The sequence below is a fragment of the Ambystoma mexicanum genome, chromosome 8, assembly GCF_040938575.1.
Source record: "Ambystoma mexicanum isolate Mex_15411 chromosome 8, UKY_AmexF1_1, whole genome shotgun sequence".
Lineage (NCBI taxonomy): Eukaryota > Metazoa > Chordata > Amphibia > Caudata > Ambystomatidae > Ambystoma > Ambystoma mexicanum.
In genome coordinates, this window is record NC_090929.1 from 1,196,823,329 (window position 1) to 1,196,835,522 (window position 12,194).

Below are 12,194 nucleotides of genomic sequence, written 5' to 3' on the forward strand. Positions count from 1 at the left end.
CAGGAACCGGATCCAAAAGCGAAGGCTGTGTCCTGCCCACCTGGGTGACAGATCCCCGGAGACTAGTGGGTGAGACATTTTCAGGTTTCTCACAGAACGCAAGACTAGTTTTCTTGTATCCCCCCTGTCACTGGTAAAAAATTCATAGGTTTGACTCCATGGCTCCGTTACAGCACTTATCAATTGGATTTAAAGCTATAGATGCCGTAGGCTTGTCCTGAATGGGTGAGTTTATTATTTGTGTTTTAATACATAAGCTTGAGCAGTGATTAATGTGCTCTTAGTGAAAGTGGTAGTAACCCGAAATATAGATTATAAATGGTTCAAAGCTTCCTTTTTGAGAACAAAAAGAAACAGTGGGCGGGCTACTGCTACAATGCCTGTACCCTCCATCATCAAAGATCAAATAGTGTTTGATGAAGCGCCCATTACTGGAGCCTATGCAAAAGAAAGAATGCAACATCCCAGCAGGCAGGGATCCATTAGAAAGAAGTTGTACCTGACCCTGCCGGCTCTTTGATCAAAATATGTGTAGCAGAAGCGACAGAGCCTGGTGGGAAACTGCTAGATGAGGGCCAGGCATTACCAATTGCCTCACCTGGCCCTTATATCAATAACCAACACTGCATGAAAACTCAAGATTCCCACTGAACACCAGTTAAACTCCAGCAAGTGCAGCACAATGTACCAGTTATTACTCTGTGCAAAGCAATACCCACCTGGACTGAAGCAGGCATCAAAATGTGTACTCTGCACTAGCCATTGGCAACTGATAACTGACTATTGGCGAGTAAGCAAAGGTGTACTGTGTGAATGTGGAGAATTGAGGGAGCGAGTGACTTTATACCTTGTTAGTAGCACTTGCAACTTTGATTTTTTTACATTTACTTTCAGTCCCAGGTAGAAAATGTAAACATGTCATTTACAATATGGAGTACTACCGTTTGCATTTTGTCTTCTATTATATGGTACACATTCCCAGCCATGTTTTTAATTGCTTTTGGTTTTTCTTTCTACTTTAAAAAAAAAAAATCATTAACTTTTTATTTTTACTCTTGTGAAATGTCATTTTTTTTACACACACATCTAAATCTAAGTGGTTTTATCATACATTCATATTGTCAAAGCATTTAATTATATTGTCCATTTGCAGGGTTACAAATTAAGCTTGGATAATCAGAAGCCAAAAGCAACTTTAGGGTATTGTGACAAATCCCTGGATGTCGTCTCTTCTCTCCAAGGGGGTGCCCCTTCCCATGAGGTCAGGGAGGTGAGACCGCTACCCGATAGTTCCCTTGGGGGTGATACTTAGCGGGCAGATCTCCTGGGGAGGGATTTCCCCTGCACCCCATGGGACTAGAGATGACTATCCAGGGAGAGCGCAGTATACTCCACCCAACCCTCCTTTACCTTGCCATCTCATGTACATAGTTGTAGCGGTACTGGGACGAGGAAGAACATAGTCAACCCAAGAGAGATCTATGGTTAAGTTAAGGGGAATCCGAAGAGGTCTACCATAGAGAGTGCTCTCGGCGGGGGGGGGGGGGGAGAGATACTGTGACAAGGAGGTGCGGAGGAATGGAGAGCGATCCTCAAAACACTATAGAGCTGTCTAGTGTTTCAGGAGCTCTGATTGGCCAGAACGAATACAAGTTGGGAGAGGGAAAACCAAGCAAGGAGAGAGACCCTCCTAGAGGAACCGCAAGTGCAGACGACAACTGGAGTGAAGAAGCAACACGGTTTCTAGCTGGAACCCTAGAGAACTTGCAGAGTGGTTCCAAATCGGTCCGGTGAGCGGGAAGGCCCCACATCAAGGTGAGCGCAGCAATTAAGGCATCCTGTTAAGCCTCAGAAGAGAGGAAGGCTGCTGAGTTGCTGCAGCCCCCGGAGAACCACACAAAGCATTACACAGGAAAGTTCAAGACCAACCGGAGACGATTGGCAAATACCCTTAAGATACTTGGGAGTGCGGGGTGGTTGGTGGGGTTGCAAAAGAGGGAGGAGCACAGGGGAGATTGGGAGGGGGGAGAGAGAGGGAGAGAAAGAAAATATATATGTATATGGGCCTGGGACCCGCAACCAGTTAAGCTTCACAACTCCTCTTCTTCGGCATAATACCTGGCAGGAAAGTGAATCAGGTGTGCCAAAGGAAAGCAGTAGAATCCTACAGGTCTGGGACCTACACCTACAGACCGGTAAAACAAGGTGAAAGGAAGACCAGGGGAAGAGAAGCATTTCCCCTGGTGGAGTAGAACTGGAAGAGTCATTCCCCCAACCTTTGAAAACTGTGGGAAAGAGCTTGAGAAGGGCCAGGGGAAGGAAGACATTCCCCCGACTACAGTGAAACAGCAAGCAAAGAAAGATCAGGAAGCCATAACCCTGGTGTTGTGTACTGTGAAGCAAAGCCATGAAGACCCGGGGAAGGGATTAATTCCCCTGGTACTGTGAACTAGATACCTGTAGAAGCAAGGCATTCTCCAGGAACTCAGTAGTGAAGAGAACGATTGGACAATAAGAAATGTTTGAGTTGCAACTTTTTTAGTTTGAACTGAGAACTTTCTTTTGTATCTTGGAAAGGAACCGAGACCTGGAGAAGGGAGTCATTCTCTCAGGCACAAAGTTCCCAGCTGCCAATTTGAACTATGATCCATTGTCCATAAGAAGGGAGCCTTTCATCTGGACCAAGAAGAGAGTATCTCTTTAGTTTAGTTACAAGTGTGAAAGTGTGAGGGACAGAAGTAGGCAATTCGACACACAACTGTGTACTCTTCATTTACTTGGACATTCTGAAAGAATCCCTAGTTGAGGCAGGCAAACGCCTCGTGGGTTTAGGGAGGGATAGGTTTCATCTTTATTTTTATGAAATAAAGGTCTATGCCAACAGGCACAGCACCTGTGCGACATTCCCCTCCTTACAGTATCCAGCATTAAGCAGGCGCTTCCACTGGGGAACCAGGATCTAGCACATAGCATTCCGCAAATCTAACTTCCATATAAGATGCAAAATTATCATTGTCTATTACATACGTCGTCTTATGCTTTAAATGGTTGTGTCCTACTGTTATAGAGTTAAATTCAGAGATATGCTTGTTTGGCATTAGTTGGCCTGGGGAGTCAAAACTAGTTCATACTAGCTGTTGTCAAGATAACCAGGTACTTCTAGGCTACAAGCAGGAGCTAAACAGTTCTTGGCTCCCCTCAATTTCAAACACTGCCATTGAGCTATTCATAGTCATTTGAGGGCTCATTATAAAACGTTAATCTGTCCACTGTAAAGTAACCTAAATTACACGCATTTCACTATCTGTATTTAAACCACACTGTTCTACCTTTAGGACAAGGATGTATTTTACTACACTTTGCTTATGTTACACGATGGAGCCGTCAAGGAGAGTCACTGGGTGAATTGGTCAAATAAGCAATATGCTTGGATGCAAGAAAGATGGTGCCAGGTGATAGAGAGATGACAGGGATGCAAGAACAGGGTAAAGTTTGGCATGCAAGGGTTTGATGGATTAATCGGTGATGCAGTAGAAAGTGGATACAAACAGATGGAGAGTCACTTGGTGCAATGTGCAAGTAAGGTTACGTTAGGTTGGGAGGAGTAGGGAAAAGTAGCAAGGCGTTGTATAGAGAGATTAGATGCAAAGGAGTGTGAGAGGATGAATTTGCAGGATAGACAGATACTGGTTGTGCAGAGCAGCTGGAAGGCAGATGAGGCAGTTAAACGGGAGCAGTAGAGACATTTTTCAGTTAGTGAGTTGAATATAGGTGCATTATTTAGTGGAAAAGGTAGATGGAGCCAAAATGGGTTTTGGAATGAAGGGTGTAATGGTGTGAAGGACATGCAGCAAATGCAATCTGGGTTCAAAATAGCTGGAGCTGTTTTGGCTCCTGCTTGTTGCCTAGGAGATCATTGTGAGCTTGACACCAGCTGCTATTGGAAGCTACTTTTGACTCCCAGGCCAAGTGGTGCTGCTCAAATATAAGTAAGTGATATGAACACCGGAAATGTGTTATGTATGAAAATAAATGACAAACTTGTAGAACATTTAAAGCATTATGCAGGTCTGACAATGTACACTTGGCACTATCAATTGCATACTGGCAATTGACCCTTGGCGAGTAAAAAAAAAATGGTGTTCTGTGTGTATATGGAGAACTAAGGGGGAAAATATGTATGCCTGGCTAGTAGCTTGCAACTTGAAATGTTTATCTCTGGCTTATAATTGGCAAAGTTCAAATTCGCATTTTAAGCGGAAGTAAAATTTTCAGCACATTAAGAACTAGCTTCTAGTCCCCCACGGTAGCTCCCAATTGCTGTACGATGCTCAAATCCGCCATGTGGTTTTAGATTCAGCTACAAAAAATCCTTATTCCGAACCGTCACGATAAACAGTAAATTGCCAATCAAGGAGTAGCATAGTGTTCTCCTCTGGGGGTTTCCTAGCGGACACTTTCTAAGTAGCACAGTCTAGTTTCATCTAATCTTAATCAGTGAACGAAGAATACGATAAGGAGTAGCTGAAGCAAGTGCTAGGCTCTCTTTTTAAGTGTACAAAATTACACTCCTTTGACTCATTTACAAAATCACTTACTCTGCATCAATTGCTACTTTATTCCCACCAACCAATATTGTATATAAATCCTAAGCAATGGCACTTTATTAGAACTTTTTCAGACAATGGCTAAAGTTTTGTTTCTTTGTGTTGTAGGTCTATTATTGGCAGGAGATTTTTCTTTTTGGTGGGCACACTTTATCTTTATCGGTGTATTACGATGTACGTAACAACACTCCCAGTCCCAGGAATGCATTTCCACTGTTCTCCAAAGGTAAGCTGTTGAAAACTATGTGGCTATACCTAATGTGGTCAGTGATCGTAATATTCGTTATGGTAGGTTTGGCTGTTTTGATTTTTGATGTTTCCTTGTTCTATTTCCTTTATTTTAGTTTGCTTTAAAATGGTTTGTTTTTCTATTTCATTGTTTTTTTTTTATTGTAATACTTTTGGAGTATTTTTCATGATGTATTGTTCACATTCCACGTTGACCCATTTCAATTCTAACAAGACCTGCGTGCATTTTTCCATGGCGTTGTTGTATTCCTTTCCTTACTAATCACGTAACAAGATAAGTCTGTTTGTTAGGTGGCTGCTGTTTTCCTGAAATTGAACGAAATGCCCAAATTGTTTGGTCTTGCAGCTGTGCGTACCGGTACATTTTCACAACAGTAATGCACCAAATTGTTGTCACATTTATTGAATGGCTCCGACAGGCGATGTTAAAATCCTGCCATTTCATCCTGCGACCATGCAGAATTTGCATTTCTTTGCCCGGAATCGAAACAGCACCTGCTGATCCAGGTCCCGTCCAGGGGAACCTTCCTGTGAGGAGTTTCACCATGGGTGTTTTCCGGTGAGCGGCGAGGCCTTCCATTGAGGCTGCCACGCAGAGAGAGACTGTGCCGGAGGTCATGTGGATAGCAAGCCTGACTGGCCCCGGGTGCCACGAGTCCGCTGATAGTTATCAATCCACTGGAGACTTTTGGTGTCCCGCTGTACCCCTGAGCCGCGTGTGGCTCCGACGGACGGCCGTGGAGGTAATAGGGGCTGGCATGGAGGCCGCATTGCGAGCTTGGCTGAGGGGGAGCAAATCCCTGGTGCTGTGGGGTAACATCCTGCAGCCCCCTGTTGAAGCAGTCCATACAGAGGTGGAGGGCGAGCCTCCTTTTGGCTGAGGAATAGCAAGGGCTCCTGCCTGCGCAGCAAAGCTTTCCCGGAACATCCTTGGGGCTTTGGTTCTTCCTGCCTTGAGAGGACACAGTGCATCTCACATACTGTGGGGGCCTAATACGGCCTGGATGGTGGTGGAGTTCTGTTAGAGACGTTGGTGAGTGCGGTGGGCCAATGCGGGTGGTGGGATCCCCATGCTGAGCTTGCTGCCTTGGCCATAGATCCTCGGGCCGTCATATAGGGCAAGCAGCCAGTGGATGGATCGATTCCCCATTTCAACCTTTTTGTCTGCAAATCTTCTCAATGCCTGGTTAGCAGGGGGAGGGGGGTCCGAGCATCTCCTTGGGTAGTGAGCTTGAGCTCCTGCATGGACTGTGTGGTGAGGCGACAGGAGCGGTGTGGAGGGATGAGTGTAGCTGCCCACCCCCATACCCCTGAGGTGCGATTCCTTCCTAGTAGTGAGAACTGGTGACTGGAAAGAAGGCTGGGACCGTTCCCTGGGGCTTGGTACTACCCATGTGCATGGACGGATGGAGCGAGTGGCCTACTGCTGTTCTGGTGCAGCAGATTGGACCCCCCTCTCGTGGGGGAGACCAGCATGGTCAATCCCAAGAAGCAATTTAAAAAATGGAACAATTTGCAAAGGTAGGTCAGTCAGACTTTGCAGTGGTCGCCACCCCAGGTCCCTCTACTATAGATGTGAAGACGCTGAACCATACGTTACTGTCCCTGAAGGACAGTACCGATAATCGGGGCACAAAGATAGGTGCCCTTACGTGCAAAGTTGTTGTCTTGGTGGCTCAGTTTGAGATGTTATGTGCCGTTGTATCTGCTGCAGAACAGCTAATTGGTGATGATGAGGACTGCAGAAAGAGATGGCACTCTGCCAACAGACGGTGAAAAGGGTTGCGTCTAAGATTGACTACCTGGAGTGACGGTCGCAGAGGAACAGCTTGTGTATCCTTGGGGTGCCGGAGTCCACCGCCATTGACAACATGGAGAAGTTTGAACAATTCCTTTTGGAGGTTTTGGATGGGTCACCACTCTCCAGTATGTTGCTGGTGGAGAGGATGCACCACCTGCTCAGGGGCTCCTGCACGGGTATATCATTTCCATAATCTTTAACTATGGGGACAGAGACATGTTCCTTAAGGCAGCCAGGGAGAAAGGGGAGCTGCGGTATGACTCTGCGATGATTCATATCTTTCCTGACTTCAGCCCACAGGTCCAGGAGCAGCGAGACATTTTAATCAGCAAAAAACATCCTGAGAAAGAAAGAGGTTCGATATGTTCTGCTATTTCCGGCAAAGCTGAGGGTGATACACAACAGCAAAACTAATTTCTTCATGTCCCCTCAGTCGGCTGAGAGATTTGCAGTCTGACTGCTCCCCGCAGCGCTCAACCCACTGACTGGGGCCTTGCTGTGATGTTGATTGTTCTGTGATTGTTTTTCCTTTGCTCTTTAATATAGAGAGTCATCGCAATGTGCCCAGTTATATGCTCTGCTCGGCCGTCATGGGAAGATGGTCACCATGCTTGGTTGCCTGTCGCCTGGAGCTTCGGCGGCTGGCGAGAGTTCCCCTGTTTGTTAAAGTAACTGCGTGGGAGTGATTGGCTTGGTTTATTGATTGAGGGAGCCAGGGGTAGGAGCCGTTAGGTTGGGGTTTCTGGTGTAGGTATATAGGGGGTGCGGAAAGGGCAGGCACTGCACACATTTTTTAGGTCTAGTATTGCCTCAATTCTTTAGTCTGGACATAATCTCTCAAGGAGCCCCAGACGGGTCCTTGGTGGGGTTTGCCCAATATGACTTTGCATGCGGTCTTGCGGTATGGAGGAAACGCTGGTAATGGGGTATTGCGACACATGAATGGATACGATGAGTGAGCATCTCATGCTGATGATATGGAACATTCAGGGGTTAACCACCACCAACAACAAGAAATTTCAGCTGATAGTGAAGCAGGCGAAAAGACACCAGGAGAAAGTTCTCTGCTCACAGGACACTCCTCTCGATAGGGAGGCCACACTGCCGGGGGCCCTTGGATGGGGTATACATAAATATAATTCTGCCTTTACATCACACACTAGAGGGGTGGCAATGTATATATACGGATCACTGGCTTTCCGTTTGCACAATCAGATTGCTGACCGGGAAGGGTGGTTTCTTTTACTGGGGGGTGAATGTCTAGACATGAATATTCTCTTTATCAACATCCATGCTTCCAAAGTTGATTCCCCAATCTTGCCTGTCGGATTATCTGGGCAAAGTATTTTAATCTTGCCATATCACTGACAATGGCCCGGTCTTCGACTGCGCAACATACGCTCTCGAAGGCTACTAGTACGTGGGGAAATCTGGCAGAATACCACTACCTCTCTGATGCCTGGAGGTTTTGTAATCCTGCGGCCAGGGAATACTTGTTTTATTCCGGGGTGCACAATAGTGCTTCTCGGATAGACTACATTATGGTGTCTGCAGACATAGTCAGCGCCCTGCCCTCAGCTCTGATCCTGCCTCGTATGTTATCTGATCACTCCCTGGTGTTAGTTTCCCTTACCAGGCCTGCGCTGGCGCCTGGGGGGTGGGGGGGAGGGCCGGTGGCATTTTAGTGTGAGTGCTGTTAAGGATGCTGTCTTCAGGGACGAAATTGAGCAGGACATACTCGCCTTTTTCCGGGTGAACATGATCTGAGAACAATTTTGGAAGCATTTAAAGTTTACATCAGGGGCTGTTGTATGTGCAAGGATGGGGTGGGGTCCTGAAATCACTGCGCGGAACCATGGCATTGCTTGAATGTGAAATCAAAGCATTGGAACAGCAACAGGTGGTTGCGGTGTCAGACCAGAGATTGGGTGGCTGTTGCGGGAGAAGCAGAACATGCATCAGTGGCTGGTAGGGACAGGAGATTTCTGGGTGACCCGATAGCTGCTGTCAACTATGAGGAGGGCGATGGACATAGCTGCACCCTGGCTGGGCAGTGAAATGCAAAAAAACCAGCAGGGGTCTACTCTCGATGACTCAAGGATGCTGATTGGAGATATTAAAAGGATCAACGTGATCTTTTGCGAGTATTCTGCTCAGCTGTATACTTCAAAGGTACTGGCAGTGTGGGATGATATCAGGCAGTATCTAGACAAGGTGGCCTTGGGCTGGCTAGACCCTGTGTAGGCAGATGCCTGCAATAGCCCCCTGTCTGACGTCCATCTCTCCCGAACGGTAAGGCTCCGGGCATGGATGGTATTATTGCAGAGTTGTACAAAGAATATGTAGATATCCTGGTACCCCATTTGCATGACATGTTCAAGGCCTCGTCCGCATCCTGGGTGCTGCCGGAGTCCACCCAGACTGCCCTGGTGACGGTCTTGCTGAAGGCCGATAAGGACCCTCCTGCATTGCGCCTCATACCGACCCCTGTTATTAATAAATATGGATAACAAGATTCTCGCAAAGGTACTGGTGGACAGGCTATTGCCGCATTTGCCCGCTTTGGTCCTTCCAGACCATTCCTGCTTCATACCGGGACACTCCACAGAGAATCTAATCTGTTCACCCTAATACATAACATGGATGATGGAGTCTCTATTGTGGTAGCCGCACTTGACGCCGAGAAGGCTTTCGTCTCTGTCAAGTGGCCTTTCCTGTTCAAAGGTCTTCATAGAGCGAAACTTGGGCTGGTCTACCTACAATGGGTGGTGAGGCTTCTCTACACAGCACCAGAATACTAACCAATCAAGTGATTGTGGTTTATATTGGTCCCACTAGGGGCACCAGGCAGGGGAGCCCCCTGCCCCGTGCTCTTTGCCTTGGCGATTGAGCCACTCGCCTGCTATCTGGATACCACGCCCATAGGGGCATTACAATATACTCTCCTGTCTCGACCATCTCTCTATGCTGATGATATACTCCTCTTATGCACCCAAAGCATAACCTTCAGCCATTGGTACATGAGATTTCCCAATTTGGTGACCTCTAGCGGCTGAGGATAAATTGGTCAAAGACTGAGGTATTACCGCTGATGGCGGTGGACTGTGGTGAGGATATAGATGAGGGCTTTAGATGGGGCCCTCGGGGGATACGGTACTTTGGTATTAAGGTGACTAGAGCCCAAGCCTCCCTATATGCTGAGAACCTGAAGGCACTGCAGCGCAAGGTTGAATCATAGATGATTCTTCTGCTGTCACAGGTGGCCCGAATAGCCCTTGCCAAGGTGGTACTCCTGAAACTATTGTACATATTCTGTAATGCCCCAGTTTTACCCCCAGGCACATTTTGGGCACGTTTGAAAAGTATGATGCTGCGTTTAGTCTGGGGAGGGTCACAGGGTAGGGTGTCATATGAGCTTCTTACCCAACCATTCGAGGAAGGCGGGTTGGAATACCCTGATTTATATGTATAATACCTGGCCGCTCAAATGCAAGAAGCATTGTGGCGGTGGCACCAATCACCGGACTTCCCTCATATTAAATTGAAAAACACTGTGACACATCTGGCTATTGGTGGACATGATGGCACTAAACGCTCTAGCATTCGCAATTTATGATTTGCGCAGGGTGGGTATCATGCAGGAGAAGGTCTTTCATCTGCACTTTGAGAAGATGGGATGCACACCGTGAGGGATATGGTACAGGGTGGGAGACTCCTTACATGGCACCTCCTCAAGGTACGTGTGGAGTGACTGCTGTGACTATTCCGTTATATTTCAGATTCCTTGAGGCAATGAGGGCCTGAAGGGACGGGAAGTCACTCTGCTAGTCCACCAAGTCAGTTCCACATTGTATAGACTCCTTAAACTGCAGAAGGTGGACAGGGTGACCACATTTAAATTGAAATCGGAGACTCTGTTGACCAGGGCATTCACGGAGGAACAGTGGAAACCGATATGCATGCAGACCTGCAGGCTGTCGCTGAATAACAGATTCTGATTGATTCACTTAAAATTCCTGCATCAGGTTTATTAAGTCCCCGGCCCAATTGAAGAGGTTCTACCCGGATAGATGAGCCAAATGCTATCAATGCTCTGTGGGCCCGCAGATTTTACACACATGGTGTGGGATTGCATGCATATAAGCCCTTTTTGGGAGCAGATTAGCGAGATCATGACACGAATGGTCACCAATTGCTCTCTGCTGTCCCCCGAGCTCTGGTGGCTCTGTTTGATACTGTGTTTAGGGACGCGGGAAACGGTTGGGAATGGCGTCTATTGTGGCACGCTCCTTGATTGTGAGGTCACGGGAAAACCGTGGGCGCCAGGTGTGCAGGAATGGTTAAATTGTTTTAATAACTGTGACAGACGTGAAACCTGCTGTGCATTGTCGATGCCAGGCAGGAGTAGACTGTGAGACTATTGGGCTCCGCTAAGGCTACATGCTTTAATACACTGTGAAATCCGCTGGTGAGATGGGGGTAACGTACCACATCGTTCTTTTGCTGGGGAGAGGGTGAGTTGATGGTGGTACATGGCGTTCCCTTTTCCATATTCTGCTTCGTGGGGATGCTTCCTTGGTGTGGGGGCAATGTGGTTTATCATATGAATTAATAATCTGGATTGAGGTATAGTGGAAGAAGTTCTGTATTGGTCATTTTGTGTTTCCAGCTTGACAGCTGCGCTAGTGCCTTTTGTGGTTTTTCTTTTTGATTGTAAAATGGTTGCTTTGATGGGGGATGTGGGTGGGGAATGGGAAGTTGTTTTTCCTTAACTTTTAAAAAAATAGTTTTTATAAAAAACGGTAGTCTTAAATGTGACCACAGTGGCCCTCCATGTGTATCCCTGTTACCTTACCAAGATCCATGCAGCCAAACTGTAAATTTGAAAATACATAGTTAATGGTTTGACTTTTAAGTGCAACTCATTTTTTTTAATCGTTTTTTTTACATGCAACTGTCACCTGTAAGGAAGACGTGGTATCAAACAGTAAGACATACACACGTGATGACAGTTCAAGGGTGTTTATTGAACTTCAATTGGTTTTTGAAAAATGCCCATCGAATCCTAAATCTAAAGATGGGAGCAAGCTACGACCATCAAATAATAACGCAGTCCTAGTCGAGTCTGTCAAAATAAAAGGGCCTATACTAATGAACATATTGCCAATCCTTACTTCTAAATACAAATCGTGTGAGAAACTGTGTTATGCAAAAGAAAAAAGTTAAAGAAATGATATGTCAGGCTATTCAAGCCGTTGGCTTCCCTTCCAAACATTTTCAGCACAGGACAAGGCAGCACAATCGAGCTTAGCACACACTCTGGCTTCTTTAGCACGATGATGCAGTTCAAAACCTTCACATCAGGACCTTCTGTGCTAAAGTGTCTTTGCCATTGAAAGGCTCTTGGTTTATAGTCATTCCATCGACAGCAAAAATCATCTAATGCCATACCAACTTAAAAAAAAAAAAGCATCTAATGCACTTTTTTTTTTAATGGGGGCGGGTGTGGGGTCTTTTTATGATTTCAAACATACACC

At 46.4% G+C, this 12,194-nt stretch overlaps 1 protein-coding gene across 5 annotated transcripts in view; it reads left to right on the top strand.

Moving 5' to 3' along the window:
- SGMS1 (sphingomyelin synthase 1) overlaps nucleotides 1-12,194 on the top strand; it is a 1,534,398-nt gene that overhangs the window by 1,371,053 nt on the left and 151,151 nt on the right. For all 5 annotated transcript variants that reach the window (XM_069611296.1, XM_069611295.1, XM_069611298.1 and 2 more), the window contains one exon: nucleotides 4,716-4,833. In XM_069611296.1, the coding sequence (XP_069467397.1) occupies nucleotides 4,716-4,833 (118 nt within the window). The remainder of the gene's footprint in view (nucleotides 1-4,715; nucleotides 4,834-12,194) is intronic.